The following is a 14,823-nucleotide window of genomic DNA, read 5'->3' as shown; positions in this document are numbered from 1 at the left end:
GAACAGTGTACACGCACAGCAAGTCATCATGTTATCTACCTTAAAAAAATGTTAACAGTGCTGTATCATATACTTGAAAGTTGCTAAGAGAGTAAATCTTACAAATCCTCACCACAAAAAAGAACGGTAATTATGTGACTTGACAGCCGGATTAACTAACCTTGTTGTGGTCATCGTTTCACAACACACACGTGTCAAATCCTCACTGTGCGCCTTAGCCCTACACAGTGTTACGTGTCAGCTGTATCTCAGCAAAGGCGGGGGTGGGGGGTTACAGAGGGGTCTGCGCTGTCACGCTGTCACGGGCTCGGCAGTCTGCGCTCGGCCCTCCTTTGCTCCTGGAAAGAGGCTGAAGGGAAGTGTGACAAACGTCAGTACTTAGCGAGGGAGAGCTTTCCAGAAATGGGGACAGCGTCATCTGAATTCCAGACAGTAGACCTGCGTGTGAAAAGTGTCCATTCTGCTACTGTGATTGTACAGGAAGATGGAAACAGGTGTGGTGGAAGTGTGCGTGTGCGTGTGCGTGCGTGGGCATGTGCGTGCGTGTGCGGTGCCTACCTCTGTGCAGCCTAGTCGGTCCTGCGGTCATTCCTGAGGCCCCGTCCGTGTTACCTCCTCAGCCTTCCTGGGCTGGGTCTCAGTTTCCAGTTGTGAGAAGTCACCTGACCCTCCAGTGGCTCCTGGTCAAATCAAAGTCCAGAGGCCGCGCTTATCTCTGCTCTGCACCTGCCCTCCCTGCCCGGGCTCCCCTGAGCTGGGCCAGCTCACGACGCTGTGCCCGCCAGGCTCACACGGGGTCCCTGCTGGTCGTGAGCATCTTGCTTTATGAAGTGAGCGTGCGCTTGTAGGGTCATGTACAAATAAAAGTTTCATGAGTGCCCTTGGGACGTACGTAAAGGAATCTTGCGTTTTTCTTTTTCTTTTCTTTTTTTTTTTGAGGAAGATTAGCCCTGAGCTAACTACTGCCAGTCCTCATCTTTTTGCTGAGGAAGACTGGCCCTGAGCTAACATCCGTGCCCATCTTCCTCTATTTTATATGTGGGACACCTACCATAGCATGGCCTGCCAAGCGGTGCCATGTCCACACCTGGGATCCGAACTGGCGAACCCTGGGCCGCCGAGAAGTGGGACGTGGGCACTTAACTGCTGCACCACCAGGCTGGCCCCTCAAAAACAAAGGATTCTTAGTTGTATTTAGAGAAACACAAGTTTCAGCCGGCCCACTGGCGCAGTGGTTAAGTGTGCACATCCCGCTACTTGGCGGCCCGGTTCGCATCCCGGGTGTGGACACGGCACCACTTGTCAAGCCATGCTGTGGTAGGCATCCCATGTATAAAGTATAGGAAGATGGGCACGATGTTAGCTCAGGGCCAGTCTTCCTCAGCAAAAAGAGGAGGACGGGCCGTAGTTAGCTCAGGGCTAATCTTCCTCAAAAAAGATAAAAAGGAGATTCCTTTGTTTTTGAAAAACCAAGTGTGAAAAATCTTGACTTCTCTCTCCCACATGTTTGGGTGATCCAACTTAAGTTTTCTTAAGATTTAGCCTTTAAATGGGGTGGGGCGGGGGAGATGGAGTGCAAAATTAAAATAATAAATCCCCTTGAATCACGGGTTTCTTTTTTGCCTGCACTCCTGCTGAGCTGACTGGAAGGGGAGCCTTGCTATCTGGGGCCGCGGCCACAAGGCTTCTTGGCCGCGGCTGCCGGCAGGTGTGGGACCAGCCCTCCGGGACGTATGCCGCCGCCTCAGGATGGCTGCCTTCGCTCTCTGTTTCCACAGCCTGCTTGGCTCCCCCCAGGCATGATGCGGTCTCTTTATCCATCAAATTCCAGGATGGAGCTAAAAATGGGAAAATGACAAACTTTCACAGTTGACCGACTCAAAAGATTAAAACAAGAGAAACCTGAGTCTTGGAAGCCCTGTGTATCCAGCAGCATTCACCTGTGCCCACCTACCCAGCTTGCTGTCCAGTCAGAGGGAGACAGGTGACCATGATTTTTTTCTCCTCCAGGGTGGGACCATTATCGGCAGCGCCCGTTGCAAGGCCTTCCGCTCACGGGAGGGCCGCCTGCAGGCTGCTCGGAACTTGGTCCAGCTGGGTATCACCAACCTGTGTGTGATCGGCGGGGATGGCAGTCTCACTGGGGCCAACATCTTCCGGAAGGAGTGGAGCGGGCTGCTGGAAGAGCTGGCCCAGAATGGTACGTTCCTGCCTCTGCGCAGCCTCTCGGGGGGTTTTCTGTTCCCCATTCATTGTCCCCTCCCTCCAGAGAGCTTGGAACTTGCACGTTCTGCCTGTTTGACTGTCGCAGAGGCATATGTGCTGTTGCCGACCTTATAGTTCGCCACCTCAGGACTTAAATTTGTACCTCAAATAATAACAATCATGGTAGTAAGAATAATATTTATTTCGGCATACTGCGTGCCAGGCACCGCTTGGCTTTGTACATAGCTGGTGCAACACTCATGACAACCGTCTGAGATGGGTTTTATATTTATCTCCATTTCACAGATGGGGGCCGGGGGCCTGAGGTGAGGCCACGGAGCTGGGAGGGGCCCTGGCTTGCCCTGGCCCGCATTCGCCACCGTCTGCCCGTTAACCCGCACGCTGACTTCTGCAGCTCCGCTTGGGTCTCTAAACTGCGAGTTGTCGTGAGGTTTAGATGGCAGCCATCTGGTCTTCCTTGAGCACCTTTGAAGCTGTCGTAGGAAAGCATTTCCAAGAACCCTGTATATTCCGTGGTTTTTATCTTGTCAAGGTGCTGTCACGAGATCCTGAGTTAACATAAAATATGACCGGTGATGGCGAGTTGTTTGAACCGACAGCAACTTCGTGAAAGGCATAAACTTGAGCTAAGAGTTGCCCCACGGTCTGTAGGCTGTATATTTGGGGATGCAGAGCGGCTGTCAGGTGCAGCAGCGAGGCCTGGCGCCACTGTCTGTCCTCCGTACTCTGGTCTGACGTGGGCCTGGTGGGCACCAGAGCAGAAGAGCTGCTGGAGTCGTGGCCCGAGCTGCCCACCCGTGACTGTTCCGGTCAAACCGATGGGCCAGCGCCGTGTAGGTAGATAGCTGTCCGCCAGCTGGCCCCCACGGGCCTGTGAGAAGTCAGCATGATGGTTCTACCATATTCTTGAGAACTTAATTCTGTGATGGTGACGTTTCCTTGTTTACAGGCGTGCCGTTCTCCCAGGCTGTTACCAGACAGAAGTCAGGTTCTATCCACTGATTACAACGTGCGGCTCCTTCCTTTTCTCTTATTCTTGTAATTCAGAATTAGGTTGTGTAGAGTTCTGAGGAAGCAAAATGATATGTAGGAAATGCATCCAGAGTCGTGGCTCTCTCTGCCCGTGGCCATCCTGGTCCACACCTGGTGGTGCGCCCGTGGAAGGGGCGGCTGCCCCCGGCCGTGGCGAGTGTGTGGTGTGTTTCCCACGCAGGCCAGATCAACAAAGAGGAGGTGGAGAAGTACTCGTACCTCAACGTCGTGGGGATGGTGGGCTCCATCGACAACGACTTCTGCGGGACGGACATGACCATCGGCACCGACTCAGCTTTGCACAGGATCATTGAGGTCATCGACGCCATCATGACCACCGCCCAGAGGTAGGGGAACTTGGAGGAATTGGTGGGCGGGCAGTGTAGACGTTAGTGCTGGCTCCGGAAGGTTCCACAGGTGGGTTTTCCTGGGTGAGTCTTGTCACCTGGGTATTGAAACCAGATCAAGAAAACAGTTTCCTGGTTTACTTTTATTTTCGATCTTAAAAAGTTCTTCCCCTGTTACAAAGGAAAAATGTGTTCACTGGAGAGAATTTAGATGACGTAAGAAGACAAAATAGTCGTTTTCCCAAATGCTGCCCCAAGGTCTGCTGCAGGAGTGGCGGAAGGTGAGGCCGCGTGAGCTCGCACGCTCTCGTTGGAGGTGTGGGGAGCATCGCCTCGCTGTGGCATTTCTGACCTGCAGATGGACCAACGTGTAGATGGAGCAATGACGCGTTATCCACGGCGATGCCGACTCGCGACAGGATCGCCACTAACAGTTCTTTTCACGGCCCTAGCGTTTCTGAAGCACTTGTCCTGAGAACCGTGTGAAAGAGTAAATGAACACGTGTCTGTCTCAGGAATGAGGAGCTTGAGACCGTCTCCAGCCAGTGCCTGGGAAACCGTGGGCACGGAAACCTCGTCGTCTCTGCAGACGCTCCAGGGCTGCTCGTAGTAGTTGGGTATCCCGGTTCCAGGGAGAGGCCGTGCCGGGCGCCTGACCGAACTGACTTTCTAGCATCACACCCTGTGTTTGCTGTGGCATACGTCCAGTCTGCAGTTCTTGACATGACAAGTGACTGACCCTGCCCTGAAGGGCTGTCATCCTGGAAAGAACGTAGAACAGTGTCCCAGAAGTACATGTATGTCAAGCACAAGCGAACGAACATGGAAATTGCGTCACTGGAAGGTGCCCTCGCAGCCGAAGCCCCTTTGCTCACAGGAGTTTGAAGCGTTCCCACAGTGGTACCTGCTTTTGCAGATCCATGCTTGGGAGCTTGGGTATCAGCCGGATTGTGAGCAGACGGCTGCCTGACGCGGCTGGAGACGTGCTCTCCTCTTTGCGATCCTTGTTGTCCCCAGTGTGTAAGCGGATGTTTCTTTTTCTCTTTTCCAGCCACCAGAGGACGTTCGTTCTTGAGGTGATGGGGAGACACTGCGGGTATGTACGTGCGGACGGGATGGGGCTGGAAGGACCCTGGGCACGGTCTCCCTGATGTCCTGTGCTCCGCGTGCCCGTGCTCAGGGGAGGGTCATGAGGAGCCGGCGGTCCCCATGCAGCCCCAGCCTCTGTCCACCAGAGCAGCATGAGCTCCGGGTGCCCGGCGGCGGTGGCCTCATGAGACGGTTGCTGTTTCTGATTAGGTACCTAGCCCTGGTGAGCGCCTTGGCCTGCGGGGCCGACTGGGTGTTCCTGCCCGAGTCTCCGCCGGAAGAGGGCTGGCAGGAAAACATGTGTGTCAAACTCTCGGAGGTGAGTGGTGGTGTGCTCCCTCGACGGCCGGTGGTCCTGGTCGCGCTGCGCTGACCACGGCTTGTGACGGCCTCTGGGATTTTCCATGTGGACAGAGTGTGAAAGGGGTGAAAACGTTCTCATTCGAAAGTGAGTTCCAGCTTGTGGCATGGGCTGTGTGTCTGTCAGCCATTCACTTGTGCGTCATCTCCCCACTGGGGCAAAGGGTCACGCCGTAGAGAAACACCTGGCCCTGTTGCCTTTTCCATGGAAAGCGGCAGTTACAGTTCACATAGGGAGGCACCGTGCAACCAGGGCTGTTAAAAGAAAGCAGAGTTGGGGATGAAATCTGTTTCCTGTTCTGTCTCCACGTAGCACAGCACAAGCAGCCCCACGGTTGACCCCTTCTCCATCCTCTGTGACACACGTGGCACGTGTGGTGACAGAGCGTCCAGCCATGTGCCCCCTGCTGGGCTTGCTGTCAGAGATCCCTGCTGGCTGATTGCTGCAAACCCGGCTTTTCCTTCTGTCTGTAGTTCCTGGCGTGTTTGTGTCTCACGCTGCGGGTCATTGGTGTAAGGCGGATTTCCCTCTAGGGCACGCGAGGTCTCGTTGAAAACACGCTCTTTCAGGACAGAGACCCCAGCGTGTGGGTGAATCCCCTTCCCTTATTTCAATACCTGTTTTATCACCATTTTGCAGGTGCATGATGTAAGCATGTGGCATAGGCTAATTTTACAGTTGTATGCAGCAAACGCATAAGCATTGCACGCAGCAAGGACACACATGCAATGAGACTTTGCCGTCCCCTTCGAGGTAACAGATTTGAAGAAAGGCATTCAAGCAACATACCAAACAAGTTTTGCTGACCTCACACCTTGTCGATTAAACCTGTCCCTTCCTGGGCAGGCATCCCGCCCCCTTTCAATCTGGCGTTCATTGCCGCCATGGAGCCATGATCCAGGGGGATGTCCACGTATGACCATTACTGTCCACATAATAAATAAGTTCACTGCCTCTTGGTTCCCACCTGGCATGTGGGCAGCATTCTCTACCAGCCAGTCGATGTGGGGTGACTTGCGGCTGGCAGCGTGAGATGGGGTGGCACTCCTTTTAGATTGGTCCTTCCTGGTGGCGCTGAGGACATCTCTTTAATTAGCCTTGCATTGGACATAACCTAAGAGGTCACAGACCCGGAGGGCCCGTGCCCGTCCCTGCCAGCTGTCCTTCCTCCTCCCTGGCAGTCCCTGACGTGGTCCAGGATGACGCCGACGCAGCAGGCTCTGAGGGCAGCCCTGAGGGATGAGGAGACGTACTCCCCAGTGTGAGGAAGCACACGTCTGGTCAGAGGGTCAGCAGTGAGGCTGTGGGGTCGAGGCAGGCATTGGGGTTTAGATACTGATTTCAGGTCAGTCGATTATTCCTGAAACTGGATGGTCTTATCTGCAAACCTCCTTGGGTTTCCGACTTTATAAACCACGCTGTCAGCTGGGACGAGAATAAGCGCGTGTTGGGCTCCCCCTGCCTGCCGTGTCGGCAGAGTCTGAAGCGATGGTTTCAACGTACTTGTGTGGAAACACGTGATATCATTGTATCTGTAATTTTTATTGGTTGTTAACATAGCACTGCAAGAAGTTTTCCAAATATTTGCCCATAGATTGGCCTGAGAGACGAGCTGCAGAGCATTCCCCACGTCCTGGGCACTTCCGTGTAAGACGGGCAAAGGTTCTGAGGCATCGGAAGTCCCAGGGTGGGACGTTGGCTCTGCCCCCACAGGGTGACTCCGGGCCAACGGCCTCACCTTCCCGCGTCCCGAGTCCCTCAGCTGTGACGTGGGTCACGCCGCTGCTCCTGGGGGATTCTGTGAGGATTTGATGACTGAGTGACTCCGTCCAGGTGGGGAGCCAGGGGGCATTCAGTGAGCTGTACAGACAAGGCGGCTCACCTTCCCGCGTGAGTGCATAGACGCCGCCATCATTTTTTAACCACTTCGGAACATTTTATGGATGAAGCGTGGCTATTTGGCCAAGCCCATATTTATGGACCTGTCATCACTGCCACGTTGCTATTTCAAACGACGCTAAAATAATCAGCTTTGTAGTCATATCTTTACACCTTGCAGAAAATATTTCTCATTAGTACGTTCTTCAAAGTGTAGCACGTTTACTGTCCATCAAAAACAACAACAATGTATGTATGTGTGATGCCTGGTGGGGAGCCTGGCGAGACCCCTCAGGTGACATCCCCGGGCCTCATCCACATTTGCTGCCTCCAACAGCTCGCTACAGGAGGGCTCTTAACTTGGGCTTTTCAAGAGAACAAGCTGCCTGAGAATGATTTAGGGCCTCGTTGGATGGCTGCTATGAGCCCATGAGGACGGCGGCAGCTCCAGGTGTCAGCGGAGCCAGCCTGGGCTCTGCTCTTTCCACATTTCTCCTCTCTGCCCCACCTGCCTCCCGCCCAGGCCTGGGGCAGTATCATCTGACCCCGGTGGAGTTGGGGAGAGTTCCCGGGTTGGGGTGGGGCTCATGGGGAGGGCAGGAAGCTCTGGCTTCTGAAGGAGATTGGAAGCCTGGTTTGTGGTAGGAACTGGCTAGGGGAGGCAGCCTCCGGGCTCAGGGCCGCCTGGGGCTCATGGTCAGCCGCAGCCTGGGTGCTGACTGCTGTCTGTGGTGACGTCCGCCAGCCCACAGGCCCCTGCCTGCCCTGCAGCCTCCGCCACCTCCTCTCTCAGAGCACCTTGACCTTCCAGTCGGATGACGATTTCTGCCTGGAAAGAGGCCAGTTGGATTGGGGCAAACTGCCCCGTGTTCTTGTTGTTAAGGACATTTCAGGCATTTGAGGATTTTCATTTCCTTAGAACCGTGCCCGGAAGAAGAGACTGAATATCATCATTGTGGCCGAAGGAGCCATCGATACCCAAAATAAACCCATCACCTCGGAACAAATCAAGGAGGTGAGTGTGCGCCCTCCCTCCGCCTCCTCCGTCGCCTGTCTGGACACGGAGATCAGAACACGTGGGCAGGGCTGAGGGTTGGAACACTGCGTTCTTATTTTGAAAACATTTTTTGTTCTTCCTTTAAATATTTAGAACTATTTTCGTAATGACTCATGACTTTAATGACACGAGGCTCGCACAGCTCCTGACGTCGGTCGGCAGAGCCGGTGCCTCCCGAGTTGACCCTCTGGAGTATTCTCAAAGGCCTGGGGACATGCGGCCAGGTGGGGTCAGAAAGTTCTGGCTCTGGGCGCCAGCTGCCTTGAGAGCCAGGGGGTCCACTCCTGGGTGGCGGAGGCCAGGTTCTCCGGCAGGAAAGGCGCCCCTGTCCCTTCTGCTGGGAGCATCAGCTGAGCATGTTCTTGCCCCCCAAGAAAGCCGCCTACTTGGCCTTGAGTCACTGGTGCTCCCGGCCCTGCAGAGGGGCCAACACCGCAGTCTTATTGCCACAGAGCTCGCCCAGACGGGTGCTGGCTTGTCACACAGGCCGGTGACAGATGGGCCAGGCTTCCGAGTTCCAGAGCTAACTGGGAAAGTTCTGGATGAAGGGCCAGGGAGCAGACAGATGGGCTTGGTTGAAGCCATTCAGGGAGAAGACCTTGTCCACTTGGCTATAACCCTGTTACGATCTTTACTGCTTCCCCTACCAGCTGTGCACCTGAACACTAAAACATCGAGAGGTGTCTGTGAGGTGCCTCTGCCAGTATTTACGAGACATAATCAATAAGATCAGAGCAAAGATTTTGTTTCCCACTTAATTGAAGTTGAGATCGAATCAGGGAGTATCAGCATAAGAAGGGAGCATGGTGTTCCTATAACTCAACCCCGTTATGTCTATAGAGGATACGTGAGGTCCAGCCAAGGGAGGTGGCCTGTCCCAGCCACCCGGCTGTGGGGGCTCCTGGGTGGCAGGGACGCCTCACTTCCTGTGCTGTGCATTTCACATCACAGCTTCACAAATGCAAGGAGATTCAGCGGAATGTCTGCATCTTTATAAAGGATGGATAATGCTTTAAATGCAAGCTCTAGAAACAGCGTTTTTAAAAACGTCATGTCCCTTATGTTCACTTGTGATGTAGGAGAGAAAGACTTTATTTGATGAAGAAAGCATTATTTTAAAAAATAAAGTTCCACCAGCTGATAAGCATGCCCTCAGCAGGCGAAGGTTAGACACTCAAACTCATTTGCACGTGGATCTGAGGAGAGAGTGGAGGTGACTCTCCCCGGCACCCAGCTTCTGTGCCTGTCAGAGCCGACGGGCCCGAGTTGTGGTCTGTGCTCCCTGATGGGCGTGTTTCCCCACAGCTCGTGGTCACGCAGCTGGGATATGACACGCGGGTGACCATCCTGGGTCACGTGCAGAGAGGAGGGACGCCGTCTGCCTTCGACAGGATTTTGGTAAGCCGGATGGGAGCTGCCAGGCATCTTCCCGAGAGAGGAGCGTTCTGGGAGAGCAGGCAGGTAGCATCCAGCCCAGACCGACATACACAGAGCATCCAGGAAAAGTGCCCACAGCGCAGGCAGCTCATCCCCGGGATGCCACTGCCATGTTGTCCCTTGCAGACTTGCTGGCCTAAGGTGGTTTCTGGACCCCCAGTCACCTAGACGAGGGGAGACCCCCAAATGTGGGGACTCTGGGAGAATCAATCCTGGAAGGTGAAAGGTGGCGTCTACGTGCAGGTTTCTAGAAACAGACCAGAGCCCAGATCCTCAGCTGTGGACCTTGGCTGCTCCCCAAGCCCCTGGCCCCGCTCCCCTTCCATACCCAGCCAGTTCTTGGTGGAGTCGAAATCCCCTTGTTGGGTGGGCTGACAGTAGCAGGCAGGACCATGAGCACCTAATGGGACTCGGTTCCCGAGGGTGAAGGGCTGTTGAAGATGGACGAGCTTGGACCGCAGTGGGGCCGTCTGAACGAGGCAGGATGGGGCCTCTGCTGTGGAAGCAGTTCCTGTAGGCACCGGGATGGGGGCGCCTCTTTGCCTGGCGGTGGGCTGTCTTGGACATGGTGAATGTCGTTTCCAGGCCAGCCGCATGGGCGTGGAGGCCGTGGTCGCCCTTCTCCAGGCCACCCCAGAGACCCCGGCCTGCGTGGTGTCGCTGAGCGGGAACCAGGCCGTGCGCCTGCCCCTGGTGAAGTGCGTGCAGATGGTGAGTGCCCGCGTCCACGCCACTGTCCCTCTGTCTGTTGCTGATTAGATGGATGGCGAGTTGTCAACCCTTCCTGGGACAGAAGCAGCTGCCCCGTGGGGGAGGCGGCAGGCCTTGTAACACCCGGACCAGGTCCGTTCTTGGTTCTGGGACACGTAGGAGCAGCCACCCCTAGAAATGTGTCCCCTCTGTGGGGAAGGAGTGTGCTCGGAGGATCCACGTGGGTTTGCGCAGACAAATCTGTGTGGACGCGCAGGAAATGCTTCTGCGAGAATCCGTGGGGGGCTCCATGGGCTGAGGAGGGACATGCTTGAACCCCTCGAATTTCAGCCGCTCCTGCCCTCCTGTCCCTGAGGACATTCAGATCTGCGACCTGGCACTGGGATGGCAGTTGAGGTGACCTTGCGGCCTGCACCCGCCTCCTTCAGGCCCCGGAGTGCGTGCTGACGGGCACAGGAAAACGGGTTGTAATTTTGCCGTTAACCGTCCGCTAGATGAGGCTGCGCAGGGCGGTCGCATTACAAAGTGTTATCTTCTGTTTTTCAAAGTTTTCTCACGACTGTCATTTTATTTGGGCTTTCCTGTGGCTCTGTCTGCATTTTAGAACATATACAGAGAGGTGATCAATCAAGTCCAGGGACTTGTTGAAGGGAACGTCAGACACATATTATCCAAAAGCCTGTGTGTGTGTGCACACGTGTTTGCCTGTGTATGTGTGTGCATGTATGTGATTGTGTATGGATGTGTGTACATGTGAAGAGGTGATTGTGTGTGCTGTGCATGTGTCTGTGTGATTGTATGTGTGTACGTGTGCATGTGTATATGTTATCGTGTGTATATGTGTATGCATGTGTGTATATGATTGTGCATGCACGTGTGCCTTTGTGGATGTGCATGCATGTGTATACATGTGTGCCTGTGTGCATGTGTATATGTGATTTTCCACATGTGTTTGTATGCGTGATTGTGTGTGCATGTGTGCCTGTGTGGATATGTGTGCATATGTATACATGATTTTCTGCATGTGTATGTGTGTGCATGTGTATATGAGATTGTGTTTATGTGTGTTTACGTGTGATTGTGCGTGTACACGTCTGCCTGTGCATATGTGTGCATGTGTATATGGGATTGTGTGTGGATGTATGTGCATGTGTATATGTAATTTGTGGGTGTGTGTACATGCCTGTGTGTGCGCACCTGCTGTGTCAGGCATTGTCCCAAGGATCTGCCGTGTTTTCGTCACTGCAGACAGCATTAGAAGTAGGGGTATTTTCTTACCGTACCGACGAGGGAACTGTCCAGATGGATGGATAACTTGCCCAAGAGCCTCAGCTTGAGGGGCAGAGGCTGGTGCCGGCTGGGCATGTTGGTCCCCATGCACCTACCCTAGGACCCTGCCCTCCGCCCCGTGGCCTGCCCCCACTCCACTTGGCCCTCCGGCTCCCAGGGCGGGCCGTTGTGTTTGCTTTGTCCTCACCAGAGTCAAACTGGGAGTTTTCCAGAAGCTTTCCTGAGAGGGGCAGTTCCTCTGGCTCTGCTTTTGTGGAGCGAAACCCCTGAGGTTTCAGGGGCTGTTTACCATGGCGTGGCCACAGTGCCCCCTCGTCCTTTTCCGTGCCAGCCTGAGCTGGGCGCATACGGGCTCCTCCCTCAACTTGGACGGTGTCAGGCTGGCTGCAGCCTCGCTGCCCCAGGCCGCCAGCCTCTGAGGTTGAATGTGAAGGGAACAGGATGGAGGGACCGGGCTGCTTCTGCCTCTCCGTGCCTGATCCATGAACGCACACAGCCTTGACGTGGTCTTTCTTCCTCTCCTCATTTCTTTAAAGACCCAGGATGTGCAGAAGGCGATGGATGAGAGGAGGTTTAAGGATGCTGTGCAGCTCCGAGGAAGGTAACTCTTCTGAAGGCAGCTCTGTTTTGGGGGGAGCCTTCGCTCCTCAGGCCGGCCACTTGGGACGTGCTGCGAGGTTGTGCTCGTTCTGTGTCGGTACAAGAAGGCAACAGTCGAGACAGTAACGAGGAGGCGCTTTCCTGCAGGTTGAAGGCCTGGACGACTGGTCAGGGGGAAACATCTGTCTGTGTTTGGGTGGGTGGGGCTGCTCAGAACTTAATGGGGTTAGGGGAGAATGTGACAGGTGGCAGGCGTTTAGCTTGAGTGCTAAATGCCTTTGATCCTCAGCCCATTTGTGCCCATACCTTCTCCGTAACTGGAAACACACAGTGCTGTGGGTTCCCACCAAGGACCTTACGGGACATGAGGTAATCCTGGGGCTCCTTCCCCTGAGAGCCCAGAGACAGCAAGCACCTGCAGAATACCTGTGTCTGGCACCTGTGCTCCCTGTGGCCCCTTCTCCCCAGATGAGCGCCCCCGATTCCATGCTCTGTCAACTCTTCTAACCTCTGGTCCAACAGCATCCTTTTCTTCCAGGAGCTTCGAGAACAACCTGAACACCTACAAGCGGCTTGCCATCAAGATGCCGGACACCCAGATCCCAAAGGTGGGTGATGTGGCCGGCCATGGCCCCCTCTTCTTCTGCCCATCTCCACCCTTCTCTGGGGTGGATGCCTCTCTGCCCTGGCCGGCTTGGGGTCAGCTCAGATGTTGGCTCCTGCGAGGCCATCGCTGTCCTGCTCTCCTGGCCCCCCTCCTGCCGTGGACCGACGCTGCTTCCCCTCCCCCAGCATGGGGCCCCCACTCTGGGCCGTGAGCTCCCAGCACCTGGCCTGACAGGGCAGGCTGCTTCCCGGGTGTGCAGCATGTGAGAGTGGGGACCCCGTGTGACGGGTGGCACATGCCCTCCTGTCTTGCAGAGCAACTGTAACGTGGGTGTCATAAACGTGGGCGCGCCAGCCGCCGGCATGAACGCCGCCGTGCGCGCGGCCGTGCGGGTGGGCATCGCCGACGGCCACAAGATGTTCGCCGTCTATGATGGCTTTGAAGGCTTTGCCAAAGGCCAGGTGAGTCCCTGGGGGCGGCTGGGGAAGGGGAGGTCGTGGGTGAATGGGGGGCCGAACCTTCCAGGGCTTAACACCTGGGGCTCTGTCGGTGGTGAGCATAGTGACTGCTTTTTGAGGACGACTTCTGTGTTAGGGTCCCGTCCCAGGTGTGGTCCAGGCCCTGCAGTTAAGCTCAGGTGGGATGTGTTTTCCTGTTTTCTCCAAAGGCTGCTGTGGAGCATGGATGGGATGCTGTGGGCCGGGTGCGTAGGGCGGCACATGGCAGGCACGTGCTGGGGATAAAACCTTAGTGAAAAGATGAACCCTTCTTGAGGGCTTACTCTGTACACTTACTGCTCCTGCAGGATTTATATATGTTAACATTGAAATCTCGCCATAAATCGGATCACGTAAATATGATCCCCATTTTCCTTATGAGAAAACTGGGGCACAGAGACATTCGTTAACTTGACCGCGGTCCCTCGATGTAGGATCTTAAACACCTTTCGGCCACGTGTGTCCCAGTCCGTGGTTTTTCTTCACCTGATTACTCAGCCGCTGATTCCCGAGTTCATCCGCCGTGGAATTAAATTAGAGAAGAAAGCAGGCAGAGCTCCCGGCCTCCCAGGAGTCTGCATCTTAGGGGAGGGGGAGGATGGAAAGTAAAAACAGGTGCTGACTTGTGAAAAGACGCACCAAGGTGGGGTCGGGGGTCTGCGCTCAGACACTAAAGAAAGCGCTGTTGGAAGGTCATCTCAAACTAGACTAGGTCGAAGCAGCTGAGTGAGGCCCACAGGGACTTAGGACGTTCGTTCCATGCAGAGCAGAGGATGGTGCAAAGGCCCTGGGGTGTTGGGAGGTGGGAGGGGCTGGCACGGCTGCAGCCGAGAGGAAGGAGAGATGAGGGGAAGGAGTCGAGGGCCGGGCCACGTGTGGGTGATGGTGTGGGGTCTGCCTTCACTTCTGAGAAGGGAGGCATTGGGCAAGGGCGTGGCCTGTGCAGACGCATTTTCACAAGAAGCAGAATCAGGAATCTCAGGTGGCTATCGGGGGAGTCTGTTGTGACCCAGGCAGGAGAAGTGGGGGCCTGGTCCATCTGGGGGCTGTGCAGTGGGCGAGGCATCTTCTCTGGTCTGGGCGTGTTTCGAAGGCAGGGCCAGTAGAGTTCGCTCACTGAGTAGACACAGCTGTGAAAAAAGGAGGCGAGGCGAGTCTGTTTCTGGTCTGAGGTGCAGTCGATGGAGACGGGGAGGGACTGAGATTTGGGGTGTTAAGCGGGAGACGTCTGCTGAGCGAGGGGAGGTGCCCTTTAAGCAGGTGGATACTGTGTTACAGATCTTCAAGAGGTTGGGTGAAGATGCTCCTTGGGGGGCCTCCAGCACACAGATGGTGTTTGAGACTGACAGAGAGGTCCCCAAGGGCGAGGGAGGAGGTGGAAGAAGGGGCTTTGTTGGAGAGTAGAGACAACAGCCCAGGGCCCTGAGGAGAGCTGCGGGTCGGGGCAGGCTCCCAGCGGGCATTTAGCCATGTTTTTAGATCATTTTCAGTTTTTAAGAAAAGAAGTGTTCTTTTAATCTTATATCAACTAGAAATGCTGATATTAATTACTAATAGTGTTAATTATTCTTCTATTTCCCAATGGTAGAATTTGGCCAACTGAATTATCCGTCTGGTCCACACGACCGGGGCATAGGATGTGAAGGTCTTGCCCCGGGCAGGGCCTGGAGCCCGTTGCTATTCCTGATGAA

The 14,823-nt window shown here is 55.0% G+C and overlaps 1 protein-coding gene across 2 annotated transcripts in view; it reads left to right on the top strand.

The window, feature by feature from the left end:
• Positions 1 to 14,823, top strand: part of PFKP (phosphofructokinase, platelet) — a 59,875-nt gene that overhangs the window by 27,548 nt on the left and 17,504 nt on the right. For both annotated transcript variants that reach the window (XM_023632210.2, XM_070254861.1), the window contains exons 4-13: positions 2,011 to 2,200; positions 3,440 to 3,605; positions 4,657 to 4,701; positions 4,905 to 5,013; positions 7,853 to 7,948; positions 9,296 to 9,388; positions 10,013 to 10,138; positions 11,965 to 12,029; positions 12,567 to 12,636; positions 12,950 to 13,096. In XM_023632210.2, the coding sequence (XP_023487978.1) occupies positions 2,011 to 2,200; positions 3,440 to 3,605; positions 4,657 to 4,701; positions 4,905 to 5,013; positions 7,853 to 7,948; positions 9,296 to 9,388; positions 10,013 to 10,138; positions 11,965 to 12,029; positions 12,567 to 12,636; positions 12,950 to 13,096 (1,107 nt within the window). The remainder of the gene's footprint in view (positions 1 to 2,010; positions 2,201 to 3,439; positions 3,606 to 4,656; positions 4,702 to 4,904; positions 5,014 to 7,852; positions 7,949 to 9,295; positions 9,389 to 10,012; positions 10,139 to 11,964; positions 12,030 to 12,566; positions 12,637 to 12,949; positions 13,097 to 14,823) is intronic.

The sequence above is a fragment of the Equus caballus genome, chromosome 29 (genome assembly GCF_041296265.1).
Source record: "Equus caballus isolate H_3958 breed thoroughbred chromosome 29, TB-T2T, whole genome shotgun sequence".
NCBI classification, from domain to species: domain Eukaryota; kingdom Metazoa; phylum Chordata; class Mammalia; order Perissodactyla; family Equidae; genus Equus; species Equus caballus.
Note: the sequence above shows the minus strand (reverse complement) of the source record. Positions and strands in the feature narration are given on the sequence as shown.